Source organism: Lipotes vexillifer, unplaced genomic scaffold (genome assembly GCF_000442215.2).
Source record: "Lipotes vexillifer unplaced genomic scaffold, Lipotes_vexillifer_v1.1 scaffold1501, whole genome shotgun sequence".
NCBI lineage: Eukaryota > Metazoa > Chordata > Mammalia > Artiodactyla > Lipotidae > Lipotes > Lipotes vexillifer.
This window is the reverse complement of record NW_006794836.1, coordinates 283,349-307,649: the sequence shown is the minus strand read 5'-3', so window position 1 is coordinate 307,649 and position 24,301 is coordinate 283,349. Positions and strand designations below refer to the sequence as shown.

General features: G+C 40.2%; 1 protein-coding gene across 1 annotated transcript in view; it reads left to right on the top strand.

Annotated features, from left to right (window-relative positions):
* Positions 1-200: 200 nt before the first annotated feature.
* LOC103088067 (zinc finger protein GLIS3-like) overlaps positions 201-24,301 on the top strand; it is a gene marked incomplete at its 3' end in the record, with an annotated part of 186,936 nt that continues 162,835 nt past the window's right edge. The window contains exons 1-2 of the mRNA XM_007467349.1: positions 201-308; positions 12,978-13,464. Coding sequence (XP_007467411.1) covers positions 13,077-13,464 — 388 coding nt within the window. The remainder of the gene's footprint in view (positions 309-12,977; positions 13,465-24,301) is intronic.

The window sequence follows — 24,301 nt, the reverse complement described above, 5'->3', positions numbered from 1 at the left end:
GTTTACGTTTTTATAGGGCCCGACAAAATGTCAGCACTGTTTGGGAAATGTCTCAGTCTTTGGGACTTTGTCCTGCACACAACTCCAGTCCCTATAAATGACCCTGTGTGTATTTTGAAGTCGCCCGAGGCCGCTTTCTGGAAAGCGTGAGTGAGCAACCGGCTTTCTCCTAAACACACACCTTGCCCAGAGCGACACTTCAAGTTACTCACTGGAGCTGACAAGTCACTTCGGTGATGAGGAGGTCACCCAAATGTCTGGAAAACTTGGCCCTGACGGATTTGTCATCCTATGGATGATTCAATTAGGTACCTGTAGGGAGAAACTTTCTGAAAGGTCATTTCTGGCTTCCCGAGTCGCACCCTCGACTTGGGGGTGTCTTAAGAGGCAAGAAGTGAAAGAACAAGGATTAGGACGATAGCTGGGTGGGGGCTCAGGGCCGGCGGGAGCGTGCGCTCCCGGGAGCGGCGAGCAGGCTGCGACTTCCTCGGGATCCGGGATTGGGCCGGGCAGCGCGCTGCTCCCTGCCTCTTGGACTTCCCAGCCGCGGGCCAGCCGCAGCGCTCATTCGGCCCCGACTTACTCAGGACTGGGTTGCACAACAGGAAGCCTGCACGAGTTTGTTTTGTTTTGCTGCGCTCGGTTGCGGACAAGGCGGAGGGTTAGGGGCAGAGGCGGCCAGGAAGTAACGGGGTCGCAGCAGCGCGTCCCTAGCAGGGCTTTGTCGCCTCTGCCTCTCCGGACCCGCCCCTCACTCCTTGCCAGAGAGCCCAGGGGCACGGGCCTCGGATCCCCGGTGGCCAAGATAGGGGGGTCGTGAGCAGATAAGGGCTGCCCTTCTCCTGTCCTGCCCCACACGCTTCTCCTTCGCCTGGCGGGTCCCCGGCACCTCTCCCGACCTCTCCAGCCCTTCTGCTGGCTGGAGAGCCCCCCCACCCCCCGCCTCGGTATTCCTCACCCCCTTGCTAGGCTTTCCCGGACATCAACTGGGCCCTCATCCCTGCAGCATCTAAACCCAGGGCAGGGGGTGGGGGTGGAGGGTACTTCCGGAAACGCAGGGACTTGATAGCTGGAATTGCGGCCCCTTCTTGCAGAGAAGAGGGCTTTGCACCCTCTCCCCACCTACTTGCAGGACATAGCTTCGCCCCAGAGTTTGGGCCTGGGGCTCTGGAGTTTGAGAAGAGGAATGTCCTGCAGCTCCCCCCAGTGGACCAGTTCCCTTTAGGTTGTGGAAAGAGGGAATCTCAAGTATGATGGGATCTTGGTGATCACCCACGGATGAGGAAACTGAGACCCAGAGAGTTTTAGGAGTTTTGCCCAGGGCCTCAGAGCCAGTTGTCACAGTCACAGGGCAGACAATCAAGTTTCCCAGTTCCCAGTTCAGAGAGCATTCCTTGGCCTGAAGGTGAACTCAAGACAAATGCAGAGTCTCATTCTGTCCCTTCTGAAAGCTTTGATGAGTCATGATTTCTGCCTTGGGAGTTAGCCAGACGTCTGTTTCCCTCTCTGTAGCATTTCTGACTGGACCTCCCTTTTTACATAAATGGGGAAACTTTTTTTTTGTATAAAATTGATTTGTATTGGTTTAAATTTTCCCATTCCTTCTTTTCTCCCTCCTTCAAGTTTGCTTACAGTGAAGTGTGAAACAGGTGCAACCAGCAAAAGTTTGTAGAAAAAGGATCTGCCACAATGAATGTTTGAAGCCACTTAGAGACAGGAGAGTGTGATGTTATTTTTGCAATTGGGAACTGTTGAAGTTTAATGATCGCCTTTGAATGCTTTACAGTTTTCATATGTTTTCACTAGTTGTCTGTGCAGCCAGATTAGCCCTAACACTACCTTGGAAAGGAAGAGTGGGGGATTTCTTTTCCAGTTACTTTCAAACACCTTTCCTTGTTGGTAGTTGAAGTCCTTTCCTTTGTTACCCAGAGAACTCAGTAATCCTGCAGTGTGAATAGTTAAATCTAATTGCTGCTGTAACTCCATCTCTCCTTGGTTCACATTAGGCCAGTTTGAGAGAGCATCTTTTCTCTGGTTCCCGATAGCATACAAGTTCCTTAATAGTAAAGGGTTTGTCAGAAATTGAATACTTGGGGGGTTGGTTGGTTTGCTTGGGAGGAACTGATCATGTACCAGCCCTGCCTTCATTTATATGGCAGAAACTGGTCTTTCCCATCATTTCAGAAGAGAGCTCAGTGTTCTCAGTCTCTTTTCTCTGACTGTTCTTTCCTGCTAGTAAATTAATTTGAGGACATTCTTTCCGGTGTTGTCTCTCTCATATTGTAGTTGTTGATCACTGGAGTTGTAATGTTAATTTGTAGTTCTTCCAGAGTATAGAAGGAATACTTCTTGAAGGAGATAATTCAGGAAGTGGCATCCTGTGCACATTCTCTTCCCTGGAGAAGTCATTTTCTGTGTAATTATTTTCTGTAGAGGATATTATAAGGAAGATTGAAATACAAGACTTAACATTTAACTTTTCTCAAAGTTTGGTTGGCTCATAGACTCAATCAGGACTGAAAATAAATTTAAAACATAAATAAATGGCACATAGGAAATCTGTGCAGTATAACCATGCTGCCTTACTCTTTCCAGGAGGATGAAACTTACAATAAAGTCTTTGAAATGACATTAACATGTAGTTTGATTCAAAGATGCTCAAATTCCAAGTTTTCCTAGTTTTCCACTTACTTGAGGCAGAGTTGACACAAAGTCCAAAATTTTTATTGAGATAAAATATTTTTATTGAGATAAAATAAAATATTGATACAGTACAATATCAATATGATGATATTGATATGAATTTTCACAAACTGAACACAACTGAATAACTAGCATCTGGATTAAGAAATGGAACATTACCAACACCCCAGAAACATCACTCTTACTCTCTTCTCATCACTATCTTCCCCCAGCCCTTCCAGTCACTGTGTTCTCCTCAAGAGTAATGACTGCCTTAACTTCTAAGAGCTGTAATGATGTTGCCTGTCTTTTTAATACCTTATGTAAAGGGGATAATTCAGTATGCACCCTTGGGTCTGGCTTCTTTCGCTGATATAACAACCTTTTAGTAGGTCAAATTATTTGGACTCCCCTTTAAAGTTTAGGGGAACATTTTGGCTTGCAGAAATTGGTTGGTCAGGCATTACTTAATATTACAGAATTAAGGAAAAACGCTGACAGAAGCAGAAGCCCTATTCTCCATCCTAATGACTGTCTGATTAGGGAGACTGAACATGAGTGAAGCCAGCTTAGGGTGAGCAAGGAGAATACTGAGGAGCAGCTACCACCCTGACAGCCCAGAATGCATTCAGCAGTCTCTCTGTTAGGGATAGCACACACACTCCACCCACGCAAAGAAGCGCCTGGGTGAAAGTACTGAAATGACTGTATTTGTTTTGTGACTTTTAGTTAGGATTTCTCATTGTTCACGAGTATGCCAAGGTAAAGACAAGAATAATATGCCGGCTCAGAAGAGTGAGACGGAGTTTTTATGCTGCTTTGTTCTAATAAAGAAAGGAATAGACTGGGAGGAATAGACCAGGAAGCACACAACTGTAATTAAACTGGTTCCACAAGGCACAGAGCGTAAGGTTCATGATTTTATGGTCACACCTTACTTAGACTATATTTATTCAGGCAATAAATGATAAATATAGGATATTGATGTATAAATATATAATTATATATTTCATTTATACCATGCTTTTCAGTATAAATAAGCAGTATAGTATGATAACTATAAATATAATAAATATATGTGCATAAATGTATATGAAAAGTCAATATGTATGACACAGGTAGTGTGAAAAATATAAATATAAAGCTATAATATAAAATAATCTGTGTACCTATAAGGGCTGGGGAGAGTTCAAAGGTAATTTAGACACAGTCCTAAAACTTAATGAAATTAGAATTTAGACAGGAAGATGAAACACAGGCAGATAACTATAAGGCAATGCAGAAAGTTATGAATGTTAAAGGAGGTGTACATAGAGTGAAATAGTCAACATTTATTGGATCCTTCTATGTACCAGACAGTGTGCTAAACAAGTAACGTGCATTATCTCATTTAATATTCTGTAATGCTGTGAACTAGGTACAACAGTGTAATTCTCACCATTTTACAGATCAGAGACAGAGGGCTTAAGAGAGGATCAGAGAAGGCCTAAGGTGGGGTGGGCCTGGAGGTTGAATAGAATCTGGATTTGGGGAAACAGAGGGCAAAAGAAGGGAGGAGGGGAAACACCACTCAGGTGGACTCAAAGGCAATATGTAGGATGAACAGAAACAAGGATCTAATCATTTTCTACTTTGGGAACAAAATCAGGGGATTTATTTGTAATACTGGAATCATGAAGGTTCTAAGTAGTTGAAAGCAGACTTGAAGTAAAGAAAGCTGGTGGGGGCCATTCTTGTCTGACATGATCTCTTCAGGCCAAGAATGGGAACAACTACACATTCCTTCAGCTGCAGCAAGCCTTGCTGAACTGCAGATGGGCAGATAGGATTACAGTGCAAGATCAGACCCTGTCCCAGGCTCCTTGATAAAAAGGTCAGGCTCTCTCAATGTCAGTTATTTCTGAAGTTCTGAGCCAGATCTATGAAGTTTCATTTCTAGGCCTGCTGAATACTGTACACACAAAACTAACTAGATGCCAGGCCTATGTATGAATTCTTGTTATTCCTGTGTGTGAAGAAATGGATTAATGTTTTCTCAACCTTTGCAGCATGACCAATAGATTCCACTTCTGTCTGTAACTTGACTGAGTCATTCATGTAGGGTTTTTTTTTTTTTTTTAAATAAATATGTTGTCATGTTGGTTAAGGGCCTAGTCATTGTTGTGGACATTCATACTTCTGCAGTGATGTCAGTGAACATAATTTAACTTGTATAAAACTTCTGTCTACCAACAGCTAAAAATAGTTACATTGGTTACTTTTAAGCAATAACTAACTACACTGAAGGAAAGAAATCACTCAGTTACACAAGTGATAGGGATAATTTAATATATTTGAATATTTGGTTTAATGAGTGCTAAATTCAATTTATTTCTAGAATCTTCCATAGGTAGATGTTTATTATCCTTTTGAACGTATAGTGAGTTTTAGCTTTGCAAATAGCTATTCACATGGGCTGAGTAGTTATTTATACATACTAGGTGACAAAGAACGCACTTTCATTTGCCATATTTTACAACCTGTGTATCTCCTTGTGTGAGGATGGATTTTTTTTTTAAAGAAAAATCTCCAGCCAGTTACTTTTCTTTTATATTTCTGAAGAAGGCTTTGTGTCTCAAACCATGGCCATGTGGTGTTTGTTCACTCTTTGCAATTCAGGTAATTAATTCCGTGGTGACATCACTGGGAATGTGTTCGTTTTTCCATTTCAAATTCCTCTTCATAGGATCTGATGGTTAACTCGTATTAAGAACAGATTTCAAAAAACTCAGTTCTCAAAGGCAGTTATGTGTTAATTTATACTTCCCCTCTTTATCACTGTAAAAGTGAAGTTTTATTCCAGGGAAGGTCATGTACCCTTTACATCAAGGAAGATATAAAATTGTCAGTCATTTTGATCCTGATTCTGGTAGTCAGTTGGTTAATTGATATTTGTAGAGCACAGTTGATCAGTTGATACTAAATAAAAGATAAAGTGAAAGATAACAGTGGTAGGAGTGTAGCTTTGTGTGATTTAAGCCTTATTTTTCATAAAGCTAAAAAGGTCAAACATTTAGATCTTTTCTTTATTACGGCTATATTATAGTATTTGTTTTACTTTGGTTGTTTAATTCTGTCTATGTCTACAGATATTCCTGGTAAGTACCTGGGCAGGCAGATAGTCCAAATGCTTCCATAACAGTAGCTTTTATGCTTTTTTGTCTACAGCCCACCAGAAAATGTATTTTTCATCTTACCCAGAATACACTATATGCATATAGATATGCAGATATATACACCCACAAATCATTAAAAGGAAACAATTCTTAACCATTAGTATATTTGATGCACATTGATAGCTTCTGTTTTATTCTAGTTGGTTCTATTTCATTAAAAAAATGTTTTGCCATTGAATAATTGATTTCAGGGCTCACCAATGGATTGCCATCAATTTGAAAAACAGTGCTTTAGAAACATTACTTTGTTAAACATAGATCTAGGAACTTATGGCCCATGTTCACCTTGGGCCAATGCATGGGCCAAGGCATGGTTACCTTTCTGAACTTACCTATGTTTGTCTCAAAAATATTTTTGGTTTCAAGTTCGTTCTCATTGTGTGTGATTTCTTGCAGCTGACTAAGGGAATCCCTAACTATCCCCCTCTCTGTTGCCGTTTTTTTGGTAGGGCCATATTTTTCTAGAACTTTCTGTACTCATTGATGAATTCATGACTGAGGCAAAGTTGATGAAACACTTGTAGGTAATTGCTACTAAAAGTAGTGACATTTAGTAAGTTGGGGGATATGAGAGTTGCATAGATGCATTGAAGTGTGGAAAGTAGATTCTAAGAGAGGTTATTGAACTTCTTATAATGCCCTCCAGCAGTATTTTCCTGAAGGTTCTGAATTTCTTCCAGATATCCGTAATCGCTAGCATCGTGTGGAATGTTCTCAATGCTGCTTCTGATTTTTAAGTTAGGATTAACTAACTACAGAATAAATTCCTGCATTAGATTTGGTCATTTTTTAGCACTCCCTTCCCCTCCCCTTCCCTCTCTCTCCTCCTCCTTTCTGTCCCTCTTCTCCCTTTCCCTTTCCTTCCTTTCCTCAGTGTCTGTCCATATTTACTACCCACATTTTTAGTATTGTAGCCACTAGTTTGATTAAAAAGGCACTGCCAGATATTTTACTCCATAAACTTAGGGAAGATTATTTTTATTTTTATTATTTATTTATTTATTTTTTTGCGATATGTGGGCCTCCCACTGTCGTGGCCCCTCCCGTTGCCGGACACGCAAGCTCAGCGGCCACGGCTCACGGGCCTAGCCGCTACGCGGCACGTGGGATCCTCCCAGACCGGGGCACGAACCCGCATCCCCTGCACCGGCAGGCGGACTCCCAACCACTGCGCCACCAGGGAGGCCCCTATTTTTATTTTTGAGAAAATTTTATATAAAAAGTTAAAATGTGTATACCTCTAATTCGATAGCAAAGAGTTGTAATCACAGATTAAAATAGAGTCAGGAATTCTATTAGATGGGATCCATAAGTTCATTATATTATCTTTTCTTAGTGGTCTTTGGTAGAATGGTCTTGAATTTCTGAAGGGAACACTGATTTGTCTTCATACTTTTAAGTGAAGTATGGTATAACTCAAAGCTAAACTTCTTTGATTTCATTTTATTGGTGATTATATTGCTTGAGTAATAGCTATAAACATCTTAGTATTCAAAATAAATATGTTAATATTCTCGAATTACCTATATTAGACCTTGGGAGTGCCCAAGTGACTATACGGTCTATATGTACTAGTTACAAGGTGTAACCTCCCTAAGTTTCCACTCCACATCCCAAATGTGGAATTATTCCATCCCTGTTTCTGTGTAACCTCTGTTGTAAAGTCTGTGAGAGTGTCAGTCTCACTGTATAAAGTTACGAAAGCACAGAAATGATCAACTAAACTTTGTTGCTGGTTACTTAATATACTTTCAGTTTAGAGAAATGATATTGTACACATCCAATGCATTTCCTCTATAGTATCCTCCAGCTTCACAGGTACATGTTTGCACTTTCCTCTTGTTAAAATTGCAGACAAGAATAATTTTGACTTATTGGTGACATCTAATATAGCTGTGTTTATATTGTTGCCAATAAAATGACTTACACGATTGATTTTTGTTTATACAATCTTTTCTGAGAAGTCAGTCACCTGTGTTAGGACAAGGTACATTCTGCTTATTAAAATGAACTCCTAGGATCTAAGAACATTCAGCTCCTTGATTGAATTGCAAAATGTGCTTCACACTGCAGCCGTGCATGAGAATACCTTATATTATCTATCAATAGGCTTTTCATTTCTATATTCTTCTGGCTACAAAGCTGTAACTAGAGAAACCCATGGGAATAGCAGGGGCCTATTAGCGATCAAGGCAGTGATGTTGAAAAGGCAATGTTAATGAAATTATACAATCATTAACCCGAAGTGGGAAAAATAAAAAGAATCAATAAAAACTCTATTTTAGATGGTTTAGACGTATATATAAGAAGCCAGCCCAGGAGCAGTTTGTTTGCTGACAGGCATTTCGTGTCTCATTATCAGGTTTTCTATGCAGGGTAAGAAATGCTTGTGGCATAAGGAATGGAAAATGTAACAAAGGCTAAATGTAGCCTAAGGAAATGAAATGATGTATGAAAATTAATAATTAACTGGCTCATCAGATGAATTATGACTCTAGATGAGTCTGTTAGTAATATTAACTAAGAAAGGGCTTTTGGCTGTAAATAGACATTATGAAACTCGTGTTTTTGGAATTTTCTTGAAGGGATGAGTTAACATTGTTCTGTGTAATCTTTTAATCCACAAGGCACAGTGCCTTGAGCTTTGGGTAGAAGGTAGAGTCATGATCTTGTATTTTGATTAAAGTCATAGCTTTTCCAGAAATCTAATGAAATTATCATTAAGTGATTTTGTGCCTTGGTTTTCTTAGGAGTTAAGTAACTTCCTCTCTGACTTGACTTACAGGAATGTGTTTTAAGAGTTTTCAAGTGGCCGAAAGGAAAGATTTATTAACTTATGTTGACTCATATAGCAGAATGAATGAACATTTTCATTGTTTGAACCAAAGGAGTATTAAAAATCTAAATGTATTAATATGTCAGATCCAAAGTACCCTAAATTTATACTTCTGGGGGTTCCATGCTTTTTCTTCTTTTTTTCTGTTGATGCCTGGGTTTAGAGTAGTTGGATGGGGGACAGGGGAGAAAGTAATGGTGGAGAACTTGATTAAGTTTTTAAATAGAAAGATGCTCTTTCAGTGGAATCCTACCAGTCAGGTTTTGATAGTGATTAGTTGTGATTTTACTTTCTGGCAAAGTGTAGGAAAATTTGACCCCAATGTTCATTTTTCAAGGTGGGTATTGTCTTTCAGCACATCTCTGATGTGATGGAGACAGTAGAGATTACTGTTGTTTTTGCTTTCATATCCACCCAATCCCTTTAAGTGCCGTAGGTATAAAAATCTACATATTTATCCTTCATCATAGTTAATGAGTATTTTCCATAATCTTCCTCTTCTTAATTATCTGGAAGAACAAAATTTCAAGTGATTATCACCAAATTCTTCATTTTGTGGATGAAAAACTGTCCAGAGATGTAAATGATTTGCCACAATTTGAACTCAGGTGTCCTAACTTCTACTTGAGTACTCTATTCACTCCGACTCAGTGAGGATGGGTCTTTCTTAAAAGTTAGCTGTTTATTCCTTTTTTGTTACCAAGTGGGCTTCGAATTATGATCATATGACCTGGCCAAAAAGCACGTAAAATATTATATAATATAAATAAACAAATTGATTTTTAAATTCTGGTGTCTAATGCTTAAAAAATTTGTTGGTGTAATTAATGTGAAAACTGGATTATTTGGCATATTTTCTCATACAGTTTATTTTACTTTTGTCTTGAGGCTGGTTTTTCTCAGCTCACACACCATTGACCTATTGGTTTTTCTTTATGGTATTAATCACTTTACTTTCTGGCTGTTGCTTTTTTAGTAATAAAATTTAAGTACATTTTTGTTGTTGTTTTTACTTTCACCCTAAAGCTGTTTAAAACAGGAGTGTGATTTATAAAAAATAAGAATAAAATAAATATCCGGGCAGGTATGAGTTCTGATAATTAAGTTCTCAGTTCTTTAATTATTTTTCCTTCTTACAAATTCACCTTCTTAATGATCTAACCTAATGCTGAATACTTACTTATATGTTTGTTTGTTTGTTTTTTTCTGCGGTATGCGGGCCTCTCACTGTTGTGGCCTCTCCCGTTGTGGAGCACAGGCTCCAGACGCGCAGGCTCAGTGGCCATGGCTCACGGGCCCAGCCGCTCCGCAGCATGTGGGATCTTCCTGGACCGGGGCACGAACCTGCGTCCCCAGCATCGGCAGGCGGACTCTCAACCACTGCGCCACCAGGGAAGCCCTTATTTATATGTTTTTACCCAGATTTTTTATGAGAATTCCTGCTTATATATGATCTTGATGCCAAAATCGACTCCCTTATTTTTAAAAAACCTGGAAATGGGCATAGTCTGCAAATCTGCAGAAACTTGTCACTTGGCCCATGGTCTTAGTGACTCATATTTCCACTCATGTTGGATAATTCCTTATTTTCAACAAATTGCCAATACAGCATATTTATTTTGCCTTTTTTTTGGTTGGTACTGAATAAGTGCTTTCTTCTGCAGGGTTCAAAGTGCCTCAGAAAACACTGTTTTATCAGTGAATGGAGAATAGATGGCCAATATCATCTGGCAAAGCACAGAGACATTAAATGACTCTTGCCCACAATCAACCAGTGAATCAACAGACCAGCTGGTAGTATACTTGAGTTCTTCTAAATGGATGCAGCAGAAAAGGCATTGGAATTTTTTTAGCATTAAAAAAAAAACCTACAACAGTCTGATACCAGGGTTCATTTCTTATTGTTCCATAACAAACTTAAATGATGCAGTTTTGGATAATCTTCATTAGATTTATTTGTCCCGTCTTGGCCACTGTAGTGGAGGGAAGGACAGGAGTGAGACCTAGGATTGTTTCCGAGGAGGCATGTCAGTATTAAATGTGGCAGACTGATAGAATTCTTAATAAAATGGAGACTTGATAAAGGTGAAGAAAACATTCCAGATTTATATTGTTGGTAATTTTGGAAGTTCCTCAACGTATGGGCATACACAGTCAACTTTGCAGAAGGCACAGTGAGTGCTTAGCTTGAAAATTAAATACTACAGGTTTCCCCTGCTATCTGAAAGTAGAGTGTTCCTATGAAATCTTTCATCAGCTGAAATGGCGTAAAACGAAGAAGCAATTACCTTAGGACACATGTTGCTAAGGGATGCACAAAATAAAATGAGATAAAGCACAGATGTTCACAGACACAGTTCAACGCTCTGGAGGCTTGACGTTGAGATGCTGAGCGTAGTTCCCAGTGAAGGAGCACTCTCACTGCTTGGGGTGAGTACTGCCTCTATAATGGCTCCCTGCAAAACAAATGCTAAAGCTGTTTTTGCTTTTCACCTTTTTTCATACAAGTGAAAATCCTCCTCAAATTTCTTTTGGTTAGTGAAAACAGGTACTTAGGTAAGTTTTATAAAAGCAAAGTGGCGTAAGGTGAAATTTTGAAAAGCAAGGGATACCTGTATTTTTGATTTTCTAAAACGATAAAAAAAAATTCTTCACAAAAGGTTTGCTGTCCTTGATATCTTGTACTTGATGATTTATGGAACATTCATTTGGGAGTTGAGTTGGAAATATTCGTCTAAGACATTGAGTGGATCATAGAGAAAAAGTAGGAATCATCCAGTTGAGGATATCTGGCCATTACTACTTTGCACTCAGTCTGTATCTCTTGTGTTTGTTCAGCTTTGGCTTCTTTCCATGACTATCATGCCTGTATAAAAGAATACAGATTGTGACTATGTCGGTCATTTATTTGGAATAGTGGCACTTAGTCATGTTATTACACACATTTTGGGGAACTGTGGATCAAGGGAGGAAAAGGCCTTTCCTAATGATTTATAACCAGGAGGTACTGACATTATTATATATGGATGGATGATGATGTCCTGTGGCCACGTCACTACTTTTGGTTCTGGCTCTGCCACTTGAGGAAGGGAGTGGTAGGATGGCAGATGGAAGTTTCATGGAACTACTGTCAGTTTACTGTGTATGGTGCATGATGAACATACTCACCTTTAGAAGGGTTGTTTTGTCCTTATGCTTTCCATAAAGCATTTCACACAGGCTTTTCCTTTTCTAGGATTGTACTGGAAGATGAGAGTATTGTGATGTTGATTCTATTTCCTTCCCCATAACTCAGGATCAATATAGAACCAAGACTCTAACGCTGCTGTGAATATTTGGATATATGGATATATGAAGCCTTTGTGAGATTCCCATGCCTATTTTTTTATCCTTTGTAAATCTAGGGACTGTGAAAAAGATTGCTCGTAGAGTAAAAATCTGAGATGGTTTAATGTCCTCATAATCTCTTTTAGAGGTTATATAGGCTTTTTAAAATTTTTTCTTAATTTATTTTTGGCTGTACTGGGTCTTTGTTGCTGTGCAGCTTTCTCTAGTTGCGGTGAGCGGGGGCTACTCTTCGTTGTGGTGTGCGGGCCTCTCATTGCGGTGGTTTCTTGTGAAGCACAGGCTCTAGGCACGCAGGCTTCAGTAGTTGTGGCTCGCAGGCTCTAGAGCGCAGGCTCAGTAGTTGTGGCGCACGGGCTTAGTTGCTCCGCGGCATGTGGGATCTTCCAGGACCAGGACTCAAACCCATGTCCCCTGCATTGGCAGGTGGATTCTTAACCACTGCGCCACCAGGGAAGCCCTGTATTGGCTTTTCGTTTGTTTACTGGAATCTTTGAAGCACTAGTCTCACAGCTCATGAAGGTGATGCTTTTGGGTTTCCCAGGATGCACTGTAGCAATTGTGAACTAGTACAGACAAATCCTCTACGGAGCAAAATAAGTTTCATTTTGCAAGCTGGCACCAGTAGATTGGTTATAGTTGCCAAGAGCACTGTATTGAGAAGGGTTCAGTGGCAAAAAAAACAATGCAGTGATCCATAATCCATGTCTACAACGAGTGCAGGAGGGGAGAGTGCCTGACAATGAACCATGTATTAGATAACCCTGTTCTACATAAAAGACCGTTTTGCTGAGAGTGCTTCTTTCCTTCCTGATATGAATGCTACACAGGTTGAAAACTTGTTGTAATTTATTTTCCTTTTTACTTTTAAAAATGCCTGTATTTATTTTTTTAAACAGGCTAATAAACCACACCATGGATAACTTATTGGACTTTGCCTGAAAGGAATCATTAGTGTCATTGGATATTTGACCAACCTGGCTACAGGTTTTGTCAGAATGAATGGAAGGTCATGCAGCATGAATCTCCACCGGACATCAGGAACCCCACAGGGGCCTGGGATGGTCAGTGGCCAACATATTCCTCCCATTCGAGCCCACTCGGGGACTCCTGGCCCCTCGTCCTGTGGCAGCACACCAAGCCCTGCCATTGGAAGCCTTGCTAACAGCCTCCATCTCAAGATGCACTCAGGAGGAGGGATGGCTCCTCAGAGCAACATGAATGAGAGCCCCATCCATCTGCCTGCCTTGAGCCCCAGGAGACAAGTGCTCACCAGTGGGAAGCCACGTTTCCAGGTCACCCAGACTGGAGGCATGTCAGGGCCACACACTTTAAAGCCAAAGCAACAGGAGTTTGGAAGCCCCTTTCCTCCAAAATCTGGGAAAGGTAGGATTGTCTTTTTGGGATCTTTTAAAAGTGGACACTATTTTTTTTCTCCTCCTTGTCTCTTCTCTGCCAGCAAATCCAATGGAAAAATACAAGATTCAGTGTCAGGGTCAAAGTTGATAGTCTCATAATGATATGTAGCTTTCTAGGAAAGGATGTGGACGTGTACACATGTGTGAGGGTGAGGGCACCACAGTGGTAAATGTGTCATCTCATGGGACTGTGAAATAGAGTGGAAGATGAGACAGAAGATTGGAAACAGGGAAGTAGGGTGGGTGGTGGCAGAGGAAGGGCAAGAGCAAGTTTAGTATGATCCTGCCCTCTGGATACACAGAGCTCTGCCTTGGCTTACCAGGGGCTGGATTCTGCAGGCCATGGAGGAGATGGGTGGCTGGAACTGTCATTATGTTAGTTGGATGCTAGAAGAAAGGTGGTGTTTGGAAGGAAAAGGATTAAAAAGGGAGAAAATTTAATAGCCAATAAAATGAGGGACTAGTACATAAAATGATAAAAAATTATTCTAAGAGCAAAGCCTATAATTTAAAAAAAAATTATTTATTTTCATTTATTCATTTTTGGCTGCATTGTGTCTTTGTTGCTGTGCACAGGCTTTCTCTAGTTGCGTTGAGCGGGGGTGCTACTCTTCGTTGCGGTGTGCATGCTTCTCCTTGTGGTAGCTTCTCTTGTTGGCTCTAGGCATGCGGGCTTCAGTAGTTGTGGCTCGCGGGCCCTAGAGCGCGGGCTCAGTAGTGGTGGCGCACAGGCTTAGTTGCTCCGTGGAATATGGGATCTTCCTGGACCAGGGACCGAACCTGTGTCCCCTGCATCAGCAGGCGGATTCTTAACCACTGCGCCACCAGGGAAGTCCCTAAACCTATAATTTTTATAATACAGCTAGTGACAAGAGAGAAGGCAGCTAGAAGAGTATAATGAAAAGATGTATTTTTGTGCTTGTTGAGAACTAGAAAAAACTTGTTAATTTGAAATGCAGAGAGAATGCTTTTAATTCAGCAGTGTTTGAATTACCATACGTTTTAAATTAAGAATAATTTTTGGAGAATAACAAATTATTTGAGTGACATGCTCTCTCTAGAAACTGTTGTTGACTTAATGAGGTTATATTGCTAATGATATGTGTATTGGGGCTAGAAAAAGGAGTATGTATCCCATGTAAAATATAGCTTTGTTATATAAAATAGCATGATTATATATTCCTTTAGGTATTTTTAGCATTTAGTTTTAAATGTTTATACTAAGTGTTTATACCACCAAATAAAATTATTAGCAGCCTTGTGAGTAGCCATTCACCCAGTTAACTCATAACTTATCCAATTATGATGAATAATGATTTATATCAGGCAAGTAACCCAAAAGTTGTTTGTTTTAGTGTCTGTGTATTTCTGTATATGGAGAAGTTGGTATAAATGGGTAGCTTAAAAAAAAAAAAAGTAAACATATGTGTAACTTTTTTCTTTTCTTTTTTTACTTACTTTGGTGTAGGCTTGGTTTTGAGGTGTTTTATTTCTCAGAGCTACTGATATTTAGTGTAAGTATAGGAAAAATTTTCCCTGGGGGCTGCATCTGAAATAGCTCTGTCATTGTCAGGTTGCTATGTTCATGACATGGCAAGCTAAGGTTCTTAATGTCAAGCTCATGTGTTTGTATTTTCAGGGACTGAGGCCCAGTAAAATCTTTCAGCTCATGCTTGACTAGTGAACTGTAGCTTGCTTTATATATACTTGTGTTTGAAATCCTGACTGGCAATAATAATGGTGATAATATTAATAACTTGCACTTATTATATCATAACTTAGCATGTGTCAGGCACCATGTTAAGTGCTTTCCAGTACATAGTCTCAGTTATTCCTCACGACAGCCCTGAGTTGTATGCTATTGTTGGTTAACTGATAAGGGAACTAAGGTCTAGAAAGAATAAGTAACATAAGCCCTGCCAGGCAATAAAGGAGTTTGGGAATATTACTTTAATAGTGATTAGAAGTGGTTATAATTATAATCGTAGTTTATAAAAAATGCTTCAGGTACTTAAGGAATAACGAACTCTCAGGGTTAATACATCTTGGAACTCATGTAAAACTTAGCACTGCTTCCTGATTCTCTTCTTTTCTGTTTTCTGGCTCCTTGCTCAGCTTATAAGTTTGCAGTGCCTGTTCTGGATCTGCATGATTGGGGCATGGGTAAGGGGTTGAGGACAACTGTATTATTATTCCCCCTTGCCTTGCAGCTTGGATACCACTAGTGGTCTGGATGGTTCCAGGAGTGGCTGAATGTGTCCCTTTCACATCTTGGATAACAATTCCTAAACTAAGCCAGTAACTGTTTGAGAATGGTGATCTGGGAATGTTTGAGCTTCATCCAATCATTTGCTCTACAAATAATTATTGAGCATATGTTATGGGTGAGCCACTGTTTTGGGGTTATAATAGCCAATAAAACATAGTCCTGGCCCTCAAGGAGTTGAGAACTCAGAAAAAATAAATGGGCAGTTAGAATAAAGCATAGTTAAGGCTCTGGTAGAGATAACACTCAGGGTGATAATGGCAGCACTTGGAGGGGTTCCCAGCCGGTGCTTGAAAAGTGGATCTGGGAGGAGAGTAGGGTATCTAGGCAGACACCTGAAGGGTGAGGAGCTAGCCTTACAGTCATGGAAGAGTACGTCCTCTGTATGTGTGAAGGGGCAGGGGCTGTCTGGAACTTACTCTGGGTAGGGAGAAAAGCACGCTCAAAACCTGGAGGGGAGAGACCATGGTGCATTTCATGGACTTCTATCTGGTTTCACATTGAGGGGAGGTGTGGAGACTTTGGTAAGAGATGAGGCTGGAAAAGAATAAGCAGTAGCCAGATGAAGGGTCATGATTGCCATACCAAGGAGTTTGGATCCATCTTGAGGACACTGGCAAGCTGTGGAAGGATTTTAATCTTGGGGATGACGTGATAAACTTGAGGTTGACATCTCTCCCTGATTTTGCCACTGCTTTCCCATGTGCTATTGACAGTGTCATGATCCAAAAGGGTAAGTGCCAAAGAACCTGTGACTCTGTGGGTGTATTAGGGTTCTCCAGGGAAACAGAACCAATAGGAGGTGTATCTATTGATATATATCTATTTATCTTTCTGTATATCTCCAGTAGAATAAGTTACCTGGGGATTGTCATACAGACAGACATCTGACTTTTTGAAGACTTGAAAATTTCCAGCGGGAGCCTCAAGAGAAATATAAACTTGATTGTAATGTTTATGTTACTTAAGGATTGAGTTCTGCTCATATGAAAACTCAAATAACCATGGCTTTAAAACTGTAGGGTGTGGTTCCCAAATAGTGTGCCGAGGGCACTGGGGTACCACAGGAGACTCAGAGGGAGCCACGAGATATTTTAAAGTTTGCAGGAAGCATGGGAAGTGTGACATCCTTGAACACCAGGCAGACCACTAGTTTGAGGAGGCTCACAGTTTTCACCATGAGATTGCAGTATGTTCTTTTTGATGATATTGTATCTTTGAGAAACTACATATTTGGTAGTTGTGATTAAAAAAAGCAAGTAGTTTGTACATTCATGTTCAGAGCAACATTTTTCACAATAGCTAAAGGTAGAAATAACCCAAGTATACATCAGTGTATGGATGGGTAAACAAAATGTGTCATATCTATACAATGGAATATTATTCAGCCTTCAAACAGAAGGAAATTCTGTTATATGCTACAACATGGATGAACCTTTAAGACATTATGCTAGTGAAATATGCCAGACACAAAAGGACAAATATTGTATGATTCCTCTTATATGAGGTTCTTAGAATAGTCATAGAGACAGGAAGTAGAATGGTGGTTACTGTGGACTAGGGGAGGACAGAATGGGGAGCTATTGTTTAACGGGCACAGAGTTTCAGTTTGGGAAATGAAAAGTGGTGATGATTTTACAACAATGTGAATATATTTAATGCCACTAAACTGTATACTTAAGAAATGGTTAAGATGGGAAATTTTATGTATATTTTACCACAATAAAAAAAGCGCATACTAAGTGAAGATCAGTGTGGACTAGGAGATGAAGGTGGTGATGTCCAATCTGATTCCAAGGTTTGAGAAGTAGTAGAAGGCATAATTGAAATGCACATCCCATTCGTAATTGTGGTTATTTAAAAATGAAATAAAAATGCTTTTTAAAAAATTTATGTGTTAGTTTTTCAAACAGCTAATAAGTTATTAGTACATAATTACTATTCAGTTATTGACACCTAACTACTTAATAAACAGAACTGTTAGGTGTTCCTTTTGGCCTGGGGCGCCATGAAAAAATTACCAAGATGCTAAGAATGCCATGAACTGAGAACATCTGGGACCCTGTGTCTTAGGAGTTCATTTTTCTCACAGAAAGAACAAAGGTAGGTGATTGCTGCTAATGGTTAGAAGCTCAAGGAAGACAGGCTCAAGATCATGGAGCTTCCCTTAGTCTTTCCCTCTCGGTTGCACAGGGGCTGCCTCACTGCAGCGTCTCCATGGGTTTTGTCTTCTGAGGAGGCTGAAGGAGGAAGGAAGAAGGACAAAAGACAGAAAGTCAAAGGGGACTATTGCCCTGCAATCTACCTCCTATAATTGGCTTTTTCAGGAGCCACACTCAACTACTTCCACTTCATTAGCCAATCGTACATAACTGATCTCTTAAATGAAACTTATTCTTGGTTCCTGAGTATATCTTTTTAAAAAAGTTAGATTATATCATTTTGTATTATGTTCTATTGTATTTTACTTTTTAGCATTTGCTACCTTTATCTCTCTCTCAAGTAAGTTGAAACACTTGCAAGTAGGTTGCAGACATTGTGACCCTTTACCCCAAAATTCCTAAGCAGGTATCTTTCATGCCATATAACTAACATACATTAATCATAACCAAAAAATATAGCTTTGATGCAGCAGTATTATTTATAAACAGTTGTATCTTAAAATATAGTTCATACTCAGATTCATTATATATTTTATTTTACTTTATTATTATTTATAATATAAAGTATTATTTTCTTCCCCCTCTTATAATCTAGTGTTCTTTGTAGCCATTCTTTCCCCTAGCCATCTAGGATCTAATCAAAACTCAGACTTCTGTTTCTATCCTCTACTCTGACTCTGAGCCTCGTGGTACGCGGGCCTCTCACTGCTGTGGCCTCTCCCGTTGCGGAGCACAGACTCTGGACGCGCAGGCCCAGCAGCCACGGCCCACGCCCCCAGCCACTCCGCGGCATGTGGGATCCCCCTGGACCGGGGCATGAACCCGCACCCCCTGCATCGGCAGGCGGACCCTCAACCACTGTGCCACCAGGGAAGCCCCATGCATTACATTTGGTTGTCATGTCTCTCTGGTGTACTTTAATCTAGAATGGTCCTCTCCCCCTGCCTTTTTTTTGTGTTTCATGGTAAAATGTGTTGGTACTTTTAAAGAGTTCAGGTCAGCTGTCTTGTCTCACAATCTGATTTGTCTGTTCATCTCTACATGATTGGGTTCAGGTTAAACATTTTTGGCAGGAATACCACATAGGTGATTTGTGCACCACCCGTTGTGTTATACCAAAAAGCACTAAATCTTCATTTGTCCTAGTATTTGTGATGCTGCTTTTGGTTGTCTGTCTAAGGTGGTGTCACCAGATCTCTACATTGCAAAGGACACTTTTCAAAATTAACAATCGTATGTGAATATCTTATTCTGTAACAGCCTTTCATAGCATTTATTATTATTTATTTATTTTTTTGCGGTATGTGGGCCTCTCACTGTTGCGGCTTCTCCCGTTGCAGAGCACAGGCTCCGGACATGCAGGCTCAGCGGCCATGGCTTATGGGCGTAGGCGCTCCGTGGCATGTGGGATCTTCTCGGACCGGGGCACGAACCCGTGTCCCCTGCATCAGCAGGCGGACTCTCAACCACTGTGCCCCCAGGGAAGCCCTCATAGCATTTATTGATGATCCTTGTCTGAATCAGTTATGCTGCTGATTGCATAATAGTTATTTTCTGATTTTATCATTCCTTCTAGGTTTATTATCTGGTATTCTTCTGGAAGGGAGAGCTTCTCTCCCTTCTCTTTTAGAGTCATTGCAGATTCATGTATTCTTTTAAAAAATTCACTGTGCTATATAATTCACTACCATCATTGTTTTTCCTGATGCTCAAACTGTCCCAGATTTGGCCAATGGGAGCCCCTTCAAGTCAGTTCTTATGTCCTTTTGACATGTTCCCATTAAGTACTTCCTTGGTTTGAGACAAAGCAAGATGTTCTAGGCTCATTTGTACTTCCCTGCCCCAGACCTGGAATCAGCTATTTTTCCAAAAAGTTCAGGTTCCTTTTAGTGGGAATTGATACTTGGGAAACTGGATGAAAGGGTGTTCTTATTGGCTCTGGGGTGTCATTGCTTCTAGGTCCTTTCTGTGGACAGAGTGAGGAAATACACCAGACCAAGATAATGAGTTCCAGTTAAAATACATCACAGAGTTCTTCCTCACACTTCCTCACACTTCCTCATTGTGAATTTGTCAGTGAGAACCCTGGTTCTCAGGAACATGAGTGTATTTGTTTATTTGCTTTGTACTACAACAGAGAAAAAAGTTACTTTTAGCTTTATATTTCTAAGATATAGAAATTTGTTTTAAAAATGATTGCTTGCTACATGTCAATTTTTAATGTGCTGAGATAAGAATTTTCATATTTGTCTTTGCCGGTGAGTGACTGAGTTTGGAGGACTTTCTGCAGTTGGCAACTTTCTGGCCCTCCTAGAATTGGTGAGTACAGAATCTAAGTTAAATTGTACCACTAATGGCATTTCTCCCTACTTCCTGCTCAACAGTTACAGACTGGGAGAAATGCATTTTTCAAAGCATCTGGGAAATCAGTTTTATGATCCTCACTATAAGCACATTTGACATAGCTATTTAAATATTTAAGACAATTCCACATTCGCAGTACCCCTAGAACTATATAATTGGGAAGATTTTCATTGTAAAGGTTTTTTATTTTTCTTCGGGGCCTATGACATTTCTTGTTGGGCTCTGCTGTCCTTGGAGACAAAGGGAGTTAGTTATTCATTAGTGCTTGTGGGTTATTCATTATTGTTGGTCAGAAAAAGCAGAATAATATCAACAAAGGACACTAAGCTAATTGCGATTTAAAAACTCTTTTGTGTCACTTAAGGCTGGTGTCTCTTATAAAGACCTGGTCTAAGAAAATGTGTCGTGTGAGCCTGGGAGGTCTAAAAACTAGTGTACTTTAAATAATACATCAAGTTTTATTTTTATTCTTTATTGTTTGTGATTTACTGATTTAATTGGTTATAACCTGGAGCTTAGGTTAGAGCTTGATTCCTTAGTGGGTCAACTAGCTGCATAGTTTTCCCCCACTGCTCCATCAGAAAATTTTAAAATACTGCCACTGATTTAAAAAGATACTTTCCTATATCATTCCTTTACTTATGTTGATCCCTGGTAAAACAACAGACAATAAAAAAAAAATCTGCTAACACCAGTGAGTGAACCATGTTGAGTGTAGTCATGTTAGAAGTGGGGCAAGAATAGCAATTGGAGAATCCCACATTTTTGAAGAGATACAGTTGATATATTAGCTTAAGAAAGTTGGGGCAAAATATGTGGTTACTTTTTCCTCCCCTACTTCTGCTTTTTAATCATTTATATTTCCTTGCACTTCCAATGTGGCTTCCTGCAGAATTAGAGCAAATAAAGTTAATATTCCATAAAAGGTTCCCAAAATAACCAAACCAGTGAGAGACTAAAGGCTTTATTCCAGTTGAGGTGGCCAGAGTTTTCATTTCATCTTGCCGAACAAGACAGGTGAAACACAATGTTTACTTTTGTTTACTCTTTGGTCTGCACAGGGTTCACTTTGTGAGATTTATTGATGGTGAGTATAAGTCATATTGGTGATGGATTTCCAAGTATTACTGAATGGCAGGCACAATTTGTTCCAGTTATGAAAGTGGTTTGTCAGTCTCATAACATTCCACCTTTAAAAGAATATATTCTGTTAACACCCCTACCTTCTATACACACCTCAAATGCTATGGGGCATGACCTTGAAATGTTACATCTGTTAGTAACCTATAGCATTTTCTAAGGCTGTTAAACAGCAACAACTTTGGATTTGTAAAGTACTTTGTAGTTCATAACCTTTCATAGTGACTGTTTCATATGATTTTATCAAAGGCATAATCCTGTGAGCTAAGGCAAGTGTAATTGACCCCATTTTAGGGATGAAGAGACTGAGGCTCAATTTTCTAGAGATCTCATTTTTCATGTGGTGCATGGGTTGCCATTAAATAGGACTCCATAATCTGAGAGTTCCTGCTACAGGAATTCAGAGAAATCTTGCCCCCTCTCTTCAGTAGAGTCTAAGGTTGCTGCCTTCCTGAAAAAGTATATCTTTAAAAACTCAAAACCGTTCAGCCATCATTTCTATCCATGAGTTGAGGATATGGGCCCTTGCTCCTGTTTTAGAAAATTGTACTTGACACTTTTCAACAATAGGTCCTTCTGAGCAGGGAGGGCATTGTCTACCTGAGCAGGAAGCAGGAAGCCTTTGTGTGATGGCCACCTGAGTGACATCGGTATATATACAAGCATAAAGTCTTTAAACCCAGGCCGGAGGATATCATAAATATATGAATAGATTTGCTACTTCTGACACATCAGATTTTAAGGACACAATGGATGGTGACTTGTATTTAATACCTATTTTCATGGCTGCATTATTTGAATAATGAAAGAAATAGAAGGTGTGTAATTGGCTCTGACATAATAAACTGGTTAAAAAATGAGACTTGTGGTGTAGGATCTTGATACTCAAGGATAGTCTGAGGCCAACAGTGTTAGCATCCTCTGGGAGCTGGTTAGAAATGCACAGTCCCAGGGCCACCCCAGATCTGCTGAGTCGGATCTTGCATTTTAAAAGATCCCAGGTGATTGTTGTGCTCAGGGCTGGCTTAAGGGTGACTGCACAGTGCCCTGTCTCAGAAGGGGTGCCCTGTGCTTGGGGTATAATGCTCTGGGGTCACTGACTTGACATTATTACTAATTTTATCCCTGAAATTGTGTTTTGTAAGTGAAGTCTGGTGGGACACTGGAGCTTGCGGGGGGAGGGGAGCTTCGAGTCTTAGTTCATACGTAGTTCCACATCTGGCCAGGATGGCCACTGGCTCCCTCGCCCCACCCAGTGTCCACTACTGCCCTCTGCCCTCAGCAGGGACCTGAGCATTGGTGTGGGGAAGTCAGGGTCAGATGTGTGTGCCCCACATGCCCAATCATGGGTGAGGATCTGGGCACCTTTGAAGGCCTGCATTCACTCTGTGAGTATCCCTGTTTGGAAGTAGCCCAGTGTTAAATAGCAAATAAAAAAATACCATGGCAAGTCAAGAGATGGGAGAAGAAAGGAAAATGCTATTTTCCTCCTTTTTGAACAAGGGATCCAGCATTTTCATTTTGGTCCCTGTAAATTATGCAACTGACCTTGCAAGTGCACACTGAAATTTGAGAAGCATTAGTATAAGAGAAAGAGCATGGACACTAGAGTCAGAAGACCCACATCTGGTTCACACTTTGCTGGTATATGACATTGGGCAAGCCACTTGACCTTCCTGACTCAGTTTTCTCATCTGTAAAATGGGGGTGATGTCTTATGCTTCTTTCCAAATGGGCAGGGTCTAAGTAAAGGGCAGACCTGGCGACATGTCTTTGGTAGGAGTGTGTCCAGAACACCTTTCATCTTTGGCTTTGGTTTCATGAGTCTGGTAAGCAAACCTGGACATCATGGCCTGAGGGTGGGATGGAGGTGGAGGGCAGGGTTCAGAATGGGAGAAGAAGGTCAAAAACCTGGGTTTCAAATCCTTGGGAGTAGATGGAAAGCAAGAGTCAAGGAACTGAGGAAGACAGGGACTGGGGATTGTGGGTAGGGAGAAGTGAGCATCAGAGAGCTTGTGAGCTGCACTCATAGGTTTCCCAAGTGGTTACCCACTTGTGTGGAAATCTCAGGCACGCATGAAATTGTGGAACAGAAAATGCGTTTGCTCTTGAGAGTTAAATTTGATGATACATGTGAGAATGTATTTTACACAGTAAACTGCCGGACGCATGTAAAGTATTGTTCTTCCTAATTACAGGGGCAGTATGGCTCTCCATAATCCACAGCACCTGCTGCTGAATGGAATGGCCTCAGCCCGATACCCTATTCATTCACGGATTTGTCCTTTGAAGTAAAGGCCAGCTTAGTCATAACTCCCAAGTCTGGGCAGTTTAAAAAGCTACTTGTTGTGTGGATGTAGAACCCTAAATTCTGTTTTCATGGTTTGCCTCAAAAGCTAGAGAGAAAAAAATTAAAACACAATAAACAAGCCTTGAGATGAAATAACATCTTTTAAGTTTGTCTTCCACCTAAAGATTTTACTGTAGATAGGGTGATCATATAATTTATTATCCAAACCAGGACACTTTCAAAAGTGAAATGGGGCCCTATTAATAATTATGCCCAGGACTACCCAGGATGAACTGGAATGAAGGCAGGGTTGCCCTACATTAAGGGGAAAGTTTAATTGCGTTTAAACTCGGCATCTTACTCAACTTGTTTAAGGTAAAGTAGTTCAACCTACTTGACAGGATTAGCCCCATGTAAGTTATTTCTTTCAAAATTATTTCTTGGGGCCATTGAGTGATTATTTGTATATTATTAGGTAGAATATATCAGTTTCTGGTTGTTCTACGGTTGGATATAAGTGAGCTAGCAATTATTTAGCACTTTGTATTTTGTATAACTGTGCTTAGCTTTACATATTTTAATT